The 15,323-nt window shown below is 41.8% G+C and overlaps 1 protein-coding gene across 3 annotated transcripts; it reads left to right on the top strand.

Annotated features, from left to right (window-relative positions):
- The first annotated feature begins 592 nt into the window (after positions 1 to 592).
- LOC146619462 (heterogeneous nuclear ribonucleoprotein L-like) lies at positions 593 to 14,260 on the top strand. 3 transcript variants are annotated; one of them, XM_085371265.1, is made up of 14 exons: positions 593 to 689; positions 1,962 to 2,077; positions 2,446 to 2,683; positions 4,273 to 4,358; positions 4,617 to 4,713; positions 4,960 to 5,032; positions 9,487 to 9,519; positions 10,203 to 10,274; positions 10,682 to 10,929; positions 12,308 to 12,429; positions 12,877 to 13,078; positions 13,178 to 13,235; positions 13,392 to 13,502; positions 13,727 to 14,260. In XM_085371265.1, the coding sequence occupies exons 1-14, from the start codon at positions 612 to 614 to the stop codon at positions 13,783 to 13,785; spliced, it is 1,593 nt and encodes a 530-aa protein (XP_085227391.1). In that variant the 5' UTR covers positions 593 to 611; the 3' UTR covers positions 13,786 to 14,260. The 3 variants fall into 3 exon arrangements, with proteins under 3 accessions (XP_085227391.1, XP_085227392.1, XP_085227393.1); XM_085371266.1 differs by lacking the exon at positions 9,487 to 9,519; XM_085371267.1 differs by lacking the exons at positions 9,487 to 9,519; positions 10,203 to 10,274.
- Positions 14,261 to 15,323: the final 1,063 nt, after the last annotated feature.

Below are 15,323 nucleotides of genomic sequence, written 5' to 3'. Positions count from 1 at the left end.
TTTTGTTTGTCGGCTGTCCGGCAGAGACCCAAAGTGCAAATGTATTGACACATGTTATATAAACATGTTTCCTGTTTATGAAAACAAGAACCGGGTCAAAGGCTACAAAAAACTACTCCCTGGTATGCACCAATTACCTGCAACACTAACCTCACAGGGATGGCTTCTTTAAAATGTTGCTCTGTTCTGAAATTTTGAGTTGTCATTATTTTGACCAGTAACACTCAGCCAACGATGATTTCAGACCGCATAAAGATGGTAGCACCTGAGGCTCCTCAGATCAGATCTGATCATTAGTAATACGGTTTTATTGTAAATGCTAAACCTGAATAATATTGCGCCTGTTCGGTAAAAGTACATAATCTGAGGTCACTTGAAAATAACCAGCCTTGTATTGGTATATGCTGCGTTTAACTTCAAAATAATGACTTAAACGCTTCTTTTTTCCGATTGGTTCTTACTCAAGTTACAAGCTGATTGACAGCTGCCTGGGCCTATCATATCGCGTTATGTATTGAAAGTGGGCGTGGATACGCAAGCCTCGTTTTTCTTGACTTTTCCGTCCATTTCACTTCGTCGTCACTACCACCATCCTTTTTAACCGGGACAACATGGCTACTGCAGCTAACCGTTACTACAGCGAAGACGGCAGGGCAACGAAAAGACAGAAAACCGACGGAATGGCCACGGTACGTTGGTCTCAGGAAGAATGGGAATTAATTTAGCGTACAGTGTGAATATACGCAGCTCGGTAACTCATTTCTCGGTGCAGTTTGATTCATTCAGATGTGAGCTGGCAAAAATGTGTCACGACGCGCCGCAGGTTATTAAATCCATGCCCGGGAAGATAGTTGTCCAACAAAACTGGGCGTTTTACAATGTTTTTCCATTTAAACGCTGTGTAGTTTCGATTGCAGCTGCTCGGGATGTGTCTCTGGGCGTAAATAGTATTGTGCCCGTGCCTTGCCCTCTGAATGGAGCTGTCGGAGGGCGGTTTCTCCGCCTCGGCCTTGCCGTAGCTCGGCTTTGTTCTAGTGCCGGTAACGTTAGCAACGTGCTAGCTATTAGTCCCCCACGAAATAACCCGCTTTTTATTGTAGAGATCATTGACCATTAGTCCATACTTTGAGCAAGCCAATTATTATTATTATTATTATTATTATTATTATTATTTACGTTTATACAGAACTGTATAACTATGCAATTGAAAGCACGTTATTAGAACCGTGGGCCTGATTAGCACCCCTTCCCCCCCAACTGCTCAAAACTCAAACGGGATAGTGACCAGTATTCAGTCCGAGAAGGACGCACAGAAGTGCAACAAACTGGAAATCCTGAGTGTCTCACTGAGTAGCTTGTTGGTGTAGCTAGGTGTAATTTTATTAGACCATGTGGAAGAGAGCGTGTTACAGTATTAAAATATATTTTATCTTTTGTGGGACGGTTTAACACACAAAAAACCCCCCCGCAAAAATGCACATATGGGAATTTACCTTCCACTCGCAATTATTTCTGCAGGATAAATTCGTTAAGCGTGTCAGAATCCTTAAATAGATGACCCGATGTCCGCAGGTTGCACAAGTAACTGGACATGTTTCGACTTTCCGTCATTGATTGTCAAATATTTTGGTGCCCAATAAAAGGAAAATTCCAAGTATTGTATTTCATTTTTTTTTAAATGCAGAATAATCCAGTTAATTTCTTGTCTTTCTTCTTCAAGGTAACTGCTGTTGTGATTTGGCGCTGTATAAATATAGTTCAATTTCTTGAAATCCTGAATTAAAGCTAAAAGTCTGAATAGAATCGCATCTCGATTGTTTTGTGGTCCTTATACAGTTGCATAATTACAAAGTCTCTCACTGTACGGATGCTCGTTATGAGCCAGGAAAAAAACCTTCATAAAGAAGAAGTCTACAGTTAGTTGTTTTTTTGTTTTGATTTTTAAATTGTGTTTTTAATAGGGATACGAAGATCCGCACAAGACCCTTCCATCCGTGGTGGTCCATGTCCGGGGGCTGGTGGATGGTGTTACAGAAGCTGACCTCGTGGAAGCCTTGCAAGAATTTGGAGCAATCAGGTAAAAACTTGGAATAAAGTTTTCCGCAAGCAGCAGCTGAGTGACTTTTAATGATTGCTTATAAACCAAACCCAACTCTGGCCTTCAACTACATAGAGAAATGCTGATCCCTTTAGACCCTCAGGTAGGGTCCTTAAGTCAGTGCTTATATCTGAAGACTTTGGAACAACCTCACCAAGGCTCGACGCTTCATGACTTCCTTCAGATTACTTCGTCAGATCCAACAGGATGGTTTTTACATGTCATTCATTTATCAGCTTTTAGTTTGTGTATTGTCTTAGTTTGGCATGCTTTGAAGATTTTTTTTTTTTAAGGTGCGATATAAATAAAGTTATCAACTCCCAGCTAATGTGTTCTGTTTGTCTTAGCTATGTGGTGGTGATGCCCAATAAGCGTCAGGCGCTGGTAGAGTACGAGGACATGAACGGATCATCCACAGCTGTGACTTATGCTGCAGACAACCAGGTATACATCGCCGGCCACCCAGCGTTCATCAACTACTCCACCAGCCAGAAGATATCCAGGCCCGGAGACTCTGATGACTCGAGAACCGTTAACAATGTTCTTCTGTTCACTATCATGAACCCCATCTACCCTATTACAACGGTGAGTGCAACGATTTGTGTCATTACTTTGCCTGGGACTGTTTTGTGTACCAGCTGACGGGTGTCCTTAAATGTCAGTGCTGTTGTTTTACCACAAACGGTTGTTAGTAGTTATGCACTGCAGGAAAAGTTTTAAAGTTGGCTGCCGCTCTGGTAGTTTGGAACAATGTCAGTTATGTGTCGGTGGCTGAAATAAAAGGGAAGCAGAGACCACAAATGCTACAACCCATACAAATACAGAGTGTCTTTGCCATTTGTTGGAATGTGCTGCTTTTCTCTGAAAATTGAGTGGCGGTACTGGCGATGTAACGGTAGAAAGACATCCCTGCTTAGATCATTCATGGACACCATACAGCCCCAGGCTTGTACCAGCCTGTAGACGTCCTGTCAGTGAAAGTGTATACACATACACAATAGGGGTGGGCGGTATAAACGGTATACGGTAGAAACCATATAAATTTGGCCAGAGATTTTGACTATACCACTCTACCGCGATAGCGCATGTTGATGGTGACATGAAGCTGCGCCCGTTTTGGTCGAAAGCATTGCAGCGGCTGCAAACAACCTCTGCAAATTATGCCGGGCGACAGTAATAGCAAAGAGACGAAGCACTTTTGGAATATGAGGAAAGCCAAAAACTGCGCTTCCTCCACTTCCCTACCTTTGATTCTTTAATGCCAAATTCTCTCACAGCTGCTCTATTCCCATGTAGTTGCAGTATATTAATGACTAACCTCGTATTGTGGATGGATTATCTCAGTTGTTCTCCTGACTGAAGTTTGGTCCATTTATAGCATCCTGCCATGCAATTGCATTTGTCCCCAACCACCAGAAACCCTCACGTTAACTTTTATCGAGTGGAAAAAGTTAGCGTTCATCCTTCAGCTTCACTGTGCTAATGTTATACATACATACATACATACATACATAAGGCACACTCTCGATTTTTGAGAAAATTAAAGGATTTTAAGTGTGCCTTATAGTGTGTAAAATACGTTATACAGAAGAAAAGAAAATATTGCGATATATATATCGTCACCGCACATGCTTCAAATTATACCGTGATATGGATTTTAGGCCATAACCCCCAGCCCTAATACACAATGAGTAGCGTTATGTTAATCCACTTTATATGGTGCACCCTACTGAAGAAGTTCACATCCTCAGATTGACATATTTAATCAATTTTTAAAATTTAACATGGATCTTTTATATAGTTAATGACACACCAACAGCATCAGTAAGTTCTGAACGCCACCATTTGGGAATCGCTGCACTCCACCTAGCTTATGATTACAGTTGTAAACCTTTTGAATGGGAGTACACTCAGGAATTGACTTCACACCTGCTGGTTGCACTTTAATGCTGCTTTGGGTAATTGCACAGTTAGAATTTTGTAACTCAGATTCTCAGACTGTACAGAAGGTGGTGCTCAGATTGGGGGGAAATCTGGGAGTTTCAAGAAAACTGATTATTTAAAAAAAAAATAACTAAATAGTATGAAACTTTTAAGGGGGGGTCAAAACTTGCATTAAGATTGTTTTGAATAACAAATCTAATCATAAAACGTGTTTTGTTTCATGTTCTCAGGACGTCCTCTACACTATCTGCAACAACTGTGGGCCGGTCCAGAGAATCGTTATCTTCAGGAAAAACGGCGTCCAGGCAATGGTTGAATATCCTTTCAAGTCCTCATTGGCTGCTATCTTATTTGTTAACTGTGAGAAACAAAGGAAAGCTGGTATCTTTATAAACATATAAGAAACAGGGTGGAGATCAGAAAAGTTTTTACAGTTGCTTAAAATTTACCCACAGTGCCTAACAGCATGTGGGGGTTTTTTTGTTTTGTTTTTTGTCTGCTGTCTTCTTTTTCATTCTTTAGTGGCATTTAAAAAGTCCAAATACACACCTTGTGCCCTTAACCATGCCATCACGTTTGACTCCGTTCAAAGTGCCCAGAGGGCCAAGGCGTCACTCAATGGAGCAGATATCTACTCTGGCTGCTGCACCCTGAAGATCGAGTATGCAAAGGTAACACCTGCAAATAAAATTCTTTGTTAGAAAGTGAATGTTTCTGAGTTAATGACATGTAATGAAAGCTAGTTATAAGTAAAACTGATTCTAGATAGTTTTTTAGCCAAAGCCACAGTAGATTGGAGGGAAAGAGCCACCGGTTTAGAACCCCGGTCCAGTCAGTTAAAATTTATTTTCATTTGACAGGTTAAAAGTCGGATTTGTTTATTCATATAATTTTTTTTTTTCTTCATTTTATTCCAGCCAACTCGTTTGAATGTGTTCAAGAATGACCAGGACACTTGGGACTACACAAACCCCAATCTGGGAGGCCCAGGTAAAACCTCAAGCAGCAGACACACACCCCCAGACATTTGCTTAGTGCTACATATGCTCTGTAGCTGAGAAGCCTGATACTGTTCAGCACCCTTACTGCCACTGTGGGGACTTGCAGCAAGCATGCTACTGGGCAGATGGAGGCAGCACTCTTCACTGATAATGCTACAACATGGATCCATTTTATTTTTTTTTTTAAGTGTATGTGGCATATTTTGAAACAAACCAATGTGGCATTATGACTGAAGCGTTACTTTGGGTCTTTACATTTCTCTGGGTTTTCAGGTTCATTAAGTAAAAACAAAAAAAAGCAGAACTTGTAATTTTTTATTTTTTACAAACCAGCATATCGCTAAGTGGAGAGACTGGCAGGAACAGACAGAGAGAAAGATAACATAGCGAGGCTAATATTTTCTGTGGCATCTTGTTGTTCTGGTTTACTTGTGTACTTTACTTGTTACGTGACCCTCCCTTCAGACTCTTAAGATGAGTAAATTGTGGTGCTTGTGACTGTAGATCCTGCTTCGGCACCTGTCTAACCTAGTTTGTGTTTCCCAGCAGCTCATTAAGTCAGTTCACCTCGGGCGGAAGTTACTGTCAGGAAGTAGTTTTCACTGTTTCAAGAATAGAGCAGCTTTCTTTTCCCCAAAGCAGTAGAGAGACTGTTTGCCTAATGCTGGGACAGCACATTAACAATATGTCCTCCTCCACAAAGAGTGATTTAAATAAATGGGTTGATTTTTCTAAAGTTGGGTGTCTTATAATAAATAATACTGCAAAACAACAAAATGCATAAAGGGTTAAAAACAGCCAGGCCAGTGATGGTGTATATATACCAGTCAGTTCACCTGCAAAGCGAACCCACCGTTAAACATTGTTTTTCTTTCTTTCTTTTCCTTGTAGCTGTTTTACGTTAAAGGAAGTCTATAACATTACAGAAACAATAAGGCTGGGGAAAAAGCAGGGAGGTGGAGGCGTTTCTCTTGCTTGATTAAAACTAAATCTAATCTAAATTAGAGCTAATGCGCAATATTTGCTCCACTACTATTATTTTTAAAGCTCAAGTTGGTAATCATTTTGCAGTTTCAGACCAATAATATAAACAAATCTAGTATTCAGTCTTAAAGATTATGCTAGCTTCTTGTGTAAAGATGTTAAAATTACTTGGTTTGCAGGGACCAGTCTAATGCCTGAAATAGGCTTCAGCAGCAAATCTGCCTCAAAGCTTAACAGGAAATGGAAAATCCTTTTAACCTTACTTCGTAACCTGATGTGTGCGTCCTGATAAATGTAATGACTTGAATGGCGTGGAAGGTAGAGGTGACAGGTTAGGACGTCTATTTCCCGCAGAAGTCTAAATCAAACTTGGACAGTTAAAGTGCGTTTTTGTTTTCTGCTGCAGAAAAGGTCGAAATGTCTTACAGCCTTTTCTTCACATTACAGCAGTGTGACTGACTGGAAGCAACAGTATTTATTCCTTTATACTGTTATTTGTATTTATTTTTTTAAAATTTAAATAAGACATTTTGATATTCTTCATGTAACTTAAAGTAGAGAAGATTAAGGTTTATTTTTCCCAGTCCCAGTTTTGAGACAGATGTCTGTATGGTCACACTGACTGAGCATTGGCTGCTCTATTATTTCTCATTAAATGTCCTCTTGAATCAGTTCAGTCACAGAGAAGCTAACCTGCTATGTGCACATTTTCTTTCTGCTGGCATTTGCTGTTCCTGCCCTTCTCATGGCACATTTTTGCAGGATTGTTTTTGGATATCTGTTAGTACTATTACTTTTTTTTTTTCTCAAAGTGTGGTTAAACTTTGACTTTAAAGGTACTTTTTTGTACAACTGAAGTTGGTCTATGGTTGGGCTGTACTCTTGTGTAATGCCACTTTCTACCCCGAGGTACAGTGACTTAACCTAACCATTGTTAAACCAGGCGAACAGTTATTTACAATTGTACTTTTTAAAAAAAGCTTGGTTTTTTTTGTTTGTTTTTTTCTAATTAAGGTTAAGCATCTGAAGTTTTTAAGTGTTGCCCTCCTGCCTGCAGAGGGCAATTACAAAAGGTACCTTTAAAGTCACTTAACTGAAAAACATGTGTTTGCCACCAAGACTAATGCTGGTCTTTCCCACTGTTTTTAATTACACCTTAAAATTTACATTTCGGTTGACAAAACATGTTTTTTTTTGGGGGGGGGGGGGTCGGTAGTCGGGTGTAAAAAGCCAAATGTGCTTCAGTTGAAGTTTGCTTCTGTATTTTATTACATTTAATTTTGGCTGAGAACAGAGGTGTTGGACCAGCATCAGTTGACTGGCTCTCTGTAATGGGTGACTTTCAAAAAAAACCAACTATGCACAGAAGCTTTGTGCAGATACACGCTGACATCAACACTCAGCGACCACCATCTCAAGCATCCACTTCTTCAGGGAGGACACTACCACTATCACACAGAGGGCCAAATGTCCTCTGAGATACCATCCATCCAACACGCCGATGTAGGACTGATACACCACTCAATCGTCATCTCTGCATTCTTGCACAAGATCCATGGAGACATTTGTAGAGTGTGGGGAGTTTTGGTACTGAGCTACACTCGGTCCCTCCCCTCCGTTTTCCCCCTTCTTCGTCACTTTGAGACACAAGCAGCTACAGTGCTCCCATTGTCTACACCAAACGAAGACTGACACCAGAGAAGACACAGCACCACCCACCCAGTCAGAAGCTAGTGACAGGCATCTTTCACCACAGCAGACGATGCATACTGATAACAATCAGTCAAGATCACATTTTTTTTAAAGCCTCGAGCTAAACTGCTCGTCACGCTTTGCGACACGAACGCAGCACACTGATGCCGTACCGACTGATCCACCTCACACCCTCGAATCAAGACATTTCCACTCACATTGGAGTCAACACAAGACAACTGATGAAGACAAGACACTGCTGACAACACCATCAGCACACTCAGAGTCCAGTCAGACCATCCACTGTGTCCCTCCCTCACATGGAGTTCAGCTTTTCTCTCTCGCTCTTTCTCCTCTTTCTCCCTCTGATTTTCTTACTACTTGCATCCCTGTTTAGCTTCTTTCTCCTTTTTTTTCTTTAAATATATTTAAGTCTCTAGAACCTGTGTAACACCTTCCATGTGATGCAGGTTTGGCAATTTGCGGCTAAGAGGAGCCAGCTTCCCCCCCACTGAAATGTGCTCTATGGCAGCTTCAAGTCCTACCTTTCCAAAACGCAACAAAAAGGATGGAAACGCCAACCAAGCTCCCCACCTACCAGTGGGCGTTTCAGCTTGCTAAACCAGGAAATCGATCCTGAGGTGGAGACTTGCCCCCCCCTCCCCAAAAAGAGGAAATGGATAAGAGTTTGGGATGAAATGAGTTGAGTGGAGAGTGGTGGAACTGCCGCAGCAAATGTCTTCCTCCCACTGTTTGTAAACTTGCAGTAAGTAAATCGAGACCTGTTCTCAAGGAACATAACTGCACAGCACCACATGACCCCAAAGCCCAGCTACCAACATCGCCACACAAGACAGACATGACTCCATTCTTTTTAAATTATTTTTTTCCTTCCCCTCACACAGGCTTAATCTCTCTTTCTGGAAGAGGCTGTGGTTCTGTTTTCTAATGTCAAACCTGCTCTCTGTATGTCTGTAAGCTGTGTTGTTGCTCCCTCTGTTGGCAGTTTACAGCCATCAGTAATCTCATCCATCTTCCCTGGAGCTGTGCTAGTTTCTTTGGGAAATAAATCATGTTTTAATCTGGAGTTTGGGTGTGAACTTAATGGGCTCGTGTCGGATGTGCTTGACAACAGATGGCATAAAAGATGGGCGTAGCTACCAACGCTGAAAAGTTTCTTCTAAATGGGCGGTAGGGGGCAAAAAGACTTGCAGCTGTGTAGACGTCTATGGAAAACTGGTCCATTCTGTGACCTCATTTAACACTTTCCTGATTGGTTTATGTTCTCACCGAGTAACGCATTAAGTTTACCAAATAAACTATGGACACAATAAGGTTTTCCAGGGTGTCCTATTGGCTATTTGCTTGTGAGTCACAAGTTGTTAGCCAAAGAGTGAGCGGTGCCCTTCGGGTTCTCTCGTTTCGTGTGGTTTCAGAACTCATCCTGAAACTTCCTAACAAGGCTTCGCAAACCAATGGTGGTTACGTCCTTCTTTTATTTAGTCTGTGTCTGTGACCAACCCTGCTAATTACAAAGCGGCACACACCTGGTAAAGCTAGGAGAGTCTAAATTTGTCACCTGCAAAGGTACCAAGCTTGCATTTCTTATAAAACTCTTCCCCACTGAGGACAGAAAGCCTTATCATTTACGAGTGGTCTTAATGCACTCTCCACACTTACCTCGGGTAACTTCACTTGAGTTAAGATGTAACCATGATTAACCTGGCTTCCCTTCTGATTGTGTATGATTATTGTGTACCTGTACAGATGGTGATGCAGATGGCAATGGGAGCAATGCAGGTGTGTGTGAGCGTACAAACTTTTTTTTTTTTTTTTTAAATTTAGCCATTTGTCATACTTATCCAGACTGACTTTGTTTGATACCCTTACCCTCTTCACCTCTGAGATCATCAGCATCCACCTCACCCTTGCCATTTACTCCTGTTCCACTTTACATGCTAAGGGGTTTAGCATTGTGGATGTTTTTGAGTTAAAGGGGTTTTGGGGTTATTTCCTTAGACCCTAATGCTGTCTTTGTCATTCATTACACGTCCTTGCCCTCCCCCACCATTCCTTTACAATCACTCAAGACCAAAAGGGGCAGTTGCTGAGATGGTTGAGATGTTTGGAGTGTAATCTGTAATCTGAGCGGCTCTCGCAGGCCCGATGCATCGGGCCTGTGAGAGCCAGATGCATCAATCTTTAAATGCATGCGTTTCTCTTAAGTACTCTGATTAGTTTCTTTTTTTGTTTTTGTAATTGTTCCTCTGACAGATTATTTAGACGCTTTGGTGTGCACTCTGATGCACCTTTGGCATCAAAATGTCAATTTACCATAATACATATTTTGTGCTCAAGCATCCCATTGTCATGTAGAGATTACAGTTCTGTTTCCAGACTTTTCTTGTTATATTTATCACCTTTTTTTTTTTTTTTCTTTCTCTATCCTTTTCTTCTTTCCTTTTGTCTTCCTGTTCTTATAGACGATGTGAATGCCAACCCTAACAAGCGCCAGAGACAGCCTGCTCTGCTGGGCGACCACCCTCCAGAGTACGGTAAGGCTCTCACGCCCCTGGGGAACAAGAGAACCCACTGAAACACAACATGCAAAATGCTGAGCTAATCTCCTCTGTATGTGGATTAATCCTAGTCCCAGACTGAAAGAAGGATTCAGTCGAGATCTAGTTTAAGACTAGGTTTATTAGCCCTAAACTGGGGAAACTGAGGTTTAAACTTTAATAATCCAAACTATCTACATCCAATATGAGTCAACAGTCATTTTAAACTTGGTACGTTCAAGTTAAGACGATTGTGTAAATTGGGTCCTCCACACAGTGGCAGTGAGGTGGTGCTGTGTCCTATGTAATTGGCTCTACAGATTTCAGTATTTACCTCACCCTGCTTGATTACTGGGGTTATTTTCACGTTTTCTCACTTTCCTGATTTCTGCCTCGTTCTTCAGGAGGCGGTTACCATGGTTACGATGAAAGCTACGGATCCCCGCCCTACGAAGGTCGTCGTATGGGTCCACCAATGAGAGGGCGTGGAGGGAGAAGCTACGGTCCAGGCTACGGACCTCCTCCCCCTCCTCCTGGCGAGTACGGCGCACATGCTGATTCGCCGGTTGTCATGGTGTACGGGTTGGACCCTGTCAAGATGAATGCCGACCGCGTCTTCAACATCTTCTGTCTCTATGGGAACGTAGAGCGGGTCAGTGCCTGTTTTTTAGCTGCGAAGCTGATGGTTGAGCTGCTGCATTGTAAATCATCAATCATTGATTGTGTTTGGTGTATGTGAAAACATCCTTCATCTCCCTTGAGCTCAGTAAACACTTTCCTGTTTATACTGTGGGTTAAATCATGAGTTCTAAGTACTGTATTGATAATCATGGGTATGTTCACGCTCCCACAGTTGGTCAGAACTGTCCTGGTTTGAAAGAGCTAAGATGAAGGTGGGTCTTTTATAAAAGACATCAGTCTTTTATATCAGGCTATGGTCTTTATTTTAACGACATCGGTGGATGATGTCAGAGTTCGGAGCTGATGGATGTTTTCTTATTGTTTAGGACAGGGGTGTCAAACTCAAATACACAGTTGGCCAAATTTCAAAACTGGAACAAAGTCACGGGCTAACGTTAATATTTATTGAATGAATCTTTTCTTATGGACTCAAACACGTTTTGCTGAAAAACTGAATATGGAACAAGCAAAGCTTAATACTAAACAATATATATATTAGCTGTATAATACCAGTAGGCCAGCTCTGATAGTAATTTGGTATGGCTTCGCGGGCCAAATGTAATTACGCTGCGGGCCAAATTTGGCCCGCGGGCCAGAGTTTGACACCTATGGTTTAGGACCAGAAGTCTTCAGCAGTCAGACCTCTGCTGACCATTAGAAAGAACACAGGTCTAATAAAAGATGATTTTGGTGCGTGTCTAAGTCCCTGGGATGTCGTGCCTGTGGGTCTTCATGTGTGCTGTAGTAATTAATATGAACTTACAAAACCCTGTAACTCTATATTATGACTTAAACCTAATATGGCACCTTTGAACAGTAAAACCTGAAGTGAGATTACTTAGGTGAACATTAAGTTAACGCAAACATTTAAAATAATGAACACAGGAAAATGTAAATCCTGCGTCGGACCAGCACAGGCTCATGATTTTAAATGGTAACTGGTACAGGTGCTGTGTCCAGATTTGCTACTTTGCATAACGGTCTCAATCTTTTTATGCAGTTAATGTATATTCCTTCAGAAGTAAATGCACTGACATGAACATTTAACAATGACCCAGGAGGTGTCTCACATTTGTTTTTCTAACTCCTGTTTGGATATAAAAGCTCAGCGAGCAGGATGAAGTTACCAGCAAGCAAAATTTCACACTGAGAGTGAAACAAAGGAATGTAAGCAGGAAGTGTTATCATGGCTGAAACGGAGTCAATATTTTCCACCTCAACAATGCCACACTTGTGTTCCAGTTCATCAGCACGCACACAAGTCAAGAGAGCAAATTGATTCTGTGTTTAGGTCAAAGCGAAAGGCAAATAGCAGAGCACCAGTCAATCCTGTCTTTGAACCCTTCCAGGTGAAGTTCATGAAGAGTAAGCCCGGAGCAGCCATGGTGGAGATGGGAGACTGCTACGCTGTGGACCGTGCAATCACTCACCTCAACAACAACTTCCTGTTTGGACAGAAACTGAATGTGTGGTGAGTTAAACTTGAACAGTTTAATCTACAAGTGTCAGACTGACGAAATCGCTCCAGGACCATCTGAGCCCGAACAAAGCAGCTTCTAGTCACGCACAACAGTTTCACTCGCCCCAGTGTTAACTGATAGCCGTTTGCCCCGGATTCTCTAATCGATCATCTGGATAGCAGTTGGAGTTGAAAACATCTGACCAATCACAAACAAGAAGTCTACGGGCAGCAGAGTGGCTGATGTTAGTTTCACTTTAAAGACTTGAATCACACAAAGGCTGACACACTGTTTTAGTCCAAAGTAAAGGCTGTGGAAATGTCATCACAAAACATGGACACATCACCCACTGGTTTATGCCTGAGCTTCTGAAGCTGCTGAGTTTTGGAGACTTAAATAGTAAGAGCCATAAATGATTTTAAAAGGCTGATCCCCCTCCCCCCTCCTATTCCCTGCAGCGTATCCAAGCAGCAAGCCATCGTTCCTGGTCAATGCTACGAGCTGGAAGATGGCACAAGCAGCTTCAAGGAATTCCATGGCTCCAGGAACAACCGGTTCACCTCCCCAGAACAAGCAGCTAAAAACCGCATCCAGCACCCGAGCAACGTGCTGCACTTCTTCAACGCTCAGCCAGAAGCCACGCCGGAGATCTTCTCTCAGGTCTGAATCCTTGGGCTGCATGTGCACAGTTCCTCCTACAAACTGTGACTATCACAAGTGTTGCACCTGCAGACCCTAACGATGTTTGTCTTCTTACAGATTTGTGACGAGATCGGTGTCAAGGCTCCTGTTAATGTCAAAATGTTCACAGGAAAAAGTACGCTGCTTTACACCCGCCTCCTCTTGACGTGTATTTGAGTTATGCCAGTGAGCTTTAAGAAGACTGGCAGATGCACCGATAAATATTTAAAACGATGACTGAATCTGAATAAAATCTAACGTCTCATCACATTTCTGCATCTGTGCCCACCAGGCGGAGCAGCTCCCAGTGATCGCAGTGCTTCAGGTCTGTTAGAGTGGGAGTCGATCAACGATGCTATGGAAGCTCTGGCCATGATAAACCACTACCAAATGAAAAATCCAAGTAAGTTTTCAATGATGCTCTCAAGTATCCTTTTTTAAATTATACACAGTAAGCAGTTGTCAGGTTAAGAGTTAGTTAACTCTAAGGAGCTGACCGTGCTTCACCTACACACTTGTTAAAGCACACATTCAGTTCAGTTGGGAGGCTCATTGCAGGAATTTTGTATATGGTTTGTTTTTGTTTCTTTGGGTTGAGCTAACGCTGACTCTCTTCTCTCTCTGTAGCCGGTCCCTACCCGTACACCCTCAAACTGTGCTTCTCCACTGTTCAGCACGCCAACTGAGCGCTCTTTTGTATCGAGGAAGCTGAAGATTGGTCCTGCATTCCCATGTTCACGTGTACTTAGACCATAACTGCTTGCGACACACCACGGGGGAGAAACAGATTTTCAACAGTCATGTATTGTAACCTCTCACAATGCAGTTGTGATTCTGTGTATTTGATATATTAAGCTTAACTAATGCTAACAAGCATTTAAACTTTTGATATTTATCCCCCAGATGTGTGGCATCAACATGTTTTCACCCCAGCCCCTCAATTACTGCCGTTTTTGTTAGAAGCCTCAAGATGTCATTGGATGCTTATCTTCTGACATAACAGCTGTATTTGTAACCCTGAGAGTGAGAACAAGTTGGCATTAGAGTATCAGTTTTTGTGTGTCTTCAATATTAAGTTGTCCTTTTTACTTTTTTGTATCATACAGGAACCTGACATAGAACATTTAAAAGATTGTTCTAAGCTCGGGTTGTTCAGTGGCAGTGGACAACATGGTTTTGTAAAAGCTGTCTTTTGCAACTTTTATCAAATTTTTTTTTTTTTTTTGTTATTTTAATTTGTCTGTTTAGGTCTGCGTCTTCGTGTCTGGTGCGCAGAGAATTTTGTTCTTACAAAATAAAAAACAAACTTGAATTCAGACTTTATTGTTCCATCATTCTGACTTCACCGTTCACTCTTCGGTGTCTTGAGTGTAAACGTGACCCTCATTTTTAATGCAGCTCAGAGTGGAGCGGTGTACTGCAGAAATGGATGAGCTTTAAGGTTAAACCAGGATAAAGTAGGTCATATAAAAGCCAACAGAATCAACAAGAATGAGAATATTCAATCAAAATCAGTTTTATTTGGCAACATAATTCTAAGTTGTCTCCATCAGGGAGTGAGTCAGATCCAGATCTTATTTGTAGCACTGGTTTTTATATAGATAACCTATTCTTGACAACGCACTTTATTGAAGTAGGCACCGCTCAATTATGAAGAAAAAGTCGCATTATTATATTTAGTAAGATACCGAGGCAGTATTCCTAGAATAACATTAAAATACCAAGAGGTAAGTAAAATACCTTGAAATGTGCATGAACAAAACTTAAACAGCACTAAGATATGCTTTAAAAAAAAAAAAAAAGATGCCAGTGATCCAGATCTGAGGAACACGAGGGAGTCTGTCACCTACACGTTGTGGTCATATAAGGCCGGACACTGTTCAGCATCAGAAGGAACTCGAGGCCCGCCACGCTAGCACAAGGTCAGATACCGAGTCTGAGGAATTCATCCTGGTGTTCTCTAGCTGGGCAGAAGGACATCTGCCCTCCGTCCACATGGAGTCTGTTTCTTTCCAACTGTCTGATGCTGCCGCGGCAACATCGCAGGCTGTGGGGAAGAGAAAACACACTTTATCCCACAAGCTGGTACATTCCAGCTCTACAGCAGCCAAAATAATGAAACGAAGGACCTTCACACAAAAACAGCTGTTCTGTGTAGCCTATTTAATTAAAAACCTTAAGGTAACAACTTATTTCATAGTGTATTCCTCATGTGTTTTATCAG

This window comes from Diplotaxodon limnothrissa, linkage group LG14, assembly GCF_057381915.1.
Source record: "Diplotaxodon limnothrissa isolate DT_005_m linkage group LG14, D_limnothrissa_male_GT1.1, whole genome shotgun sequence".
NCBI lineage: Eukaryota > Metazoa > Chordata > Actinopteri > Cichliformes > Cichlidae > Diplotaxodon > Diplotaxodon limnothrissa.
This window is presented reverse-complemented; position numbering and strand designations above follow the sequence as displayed.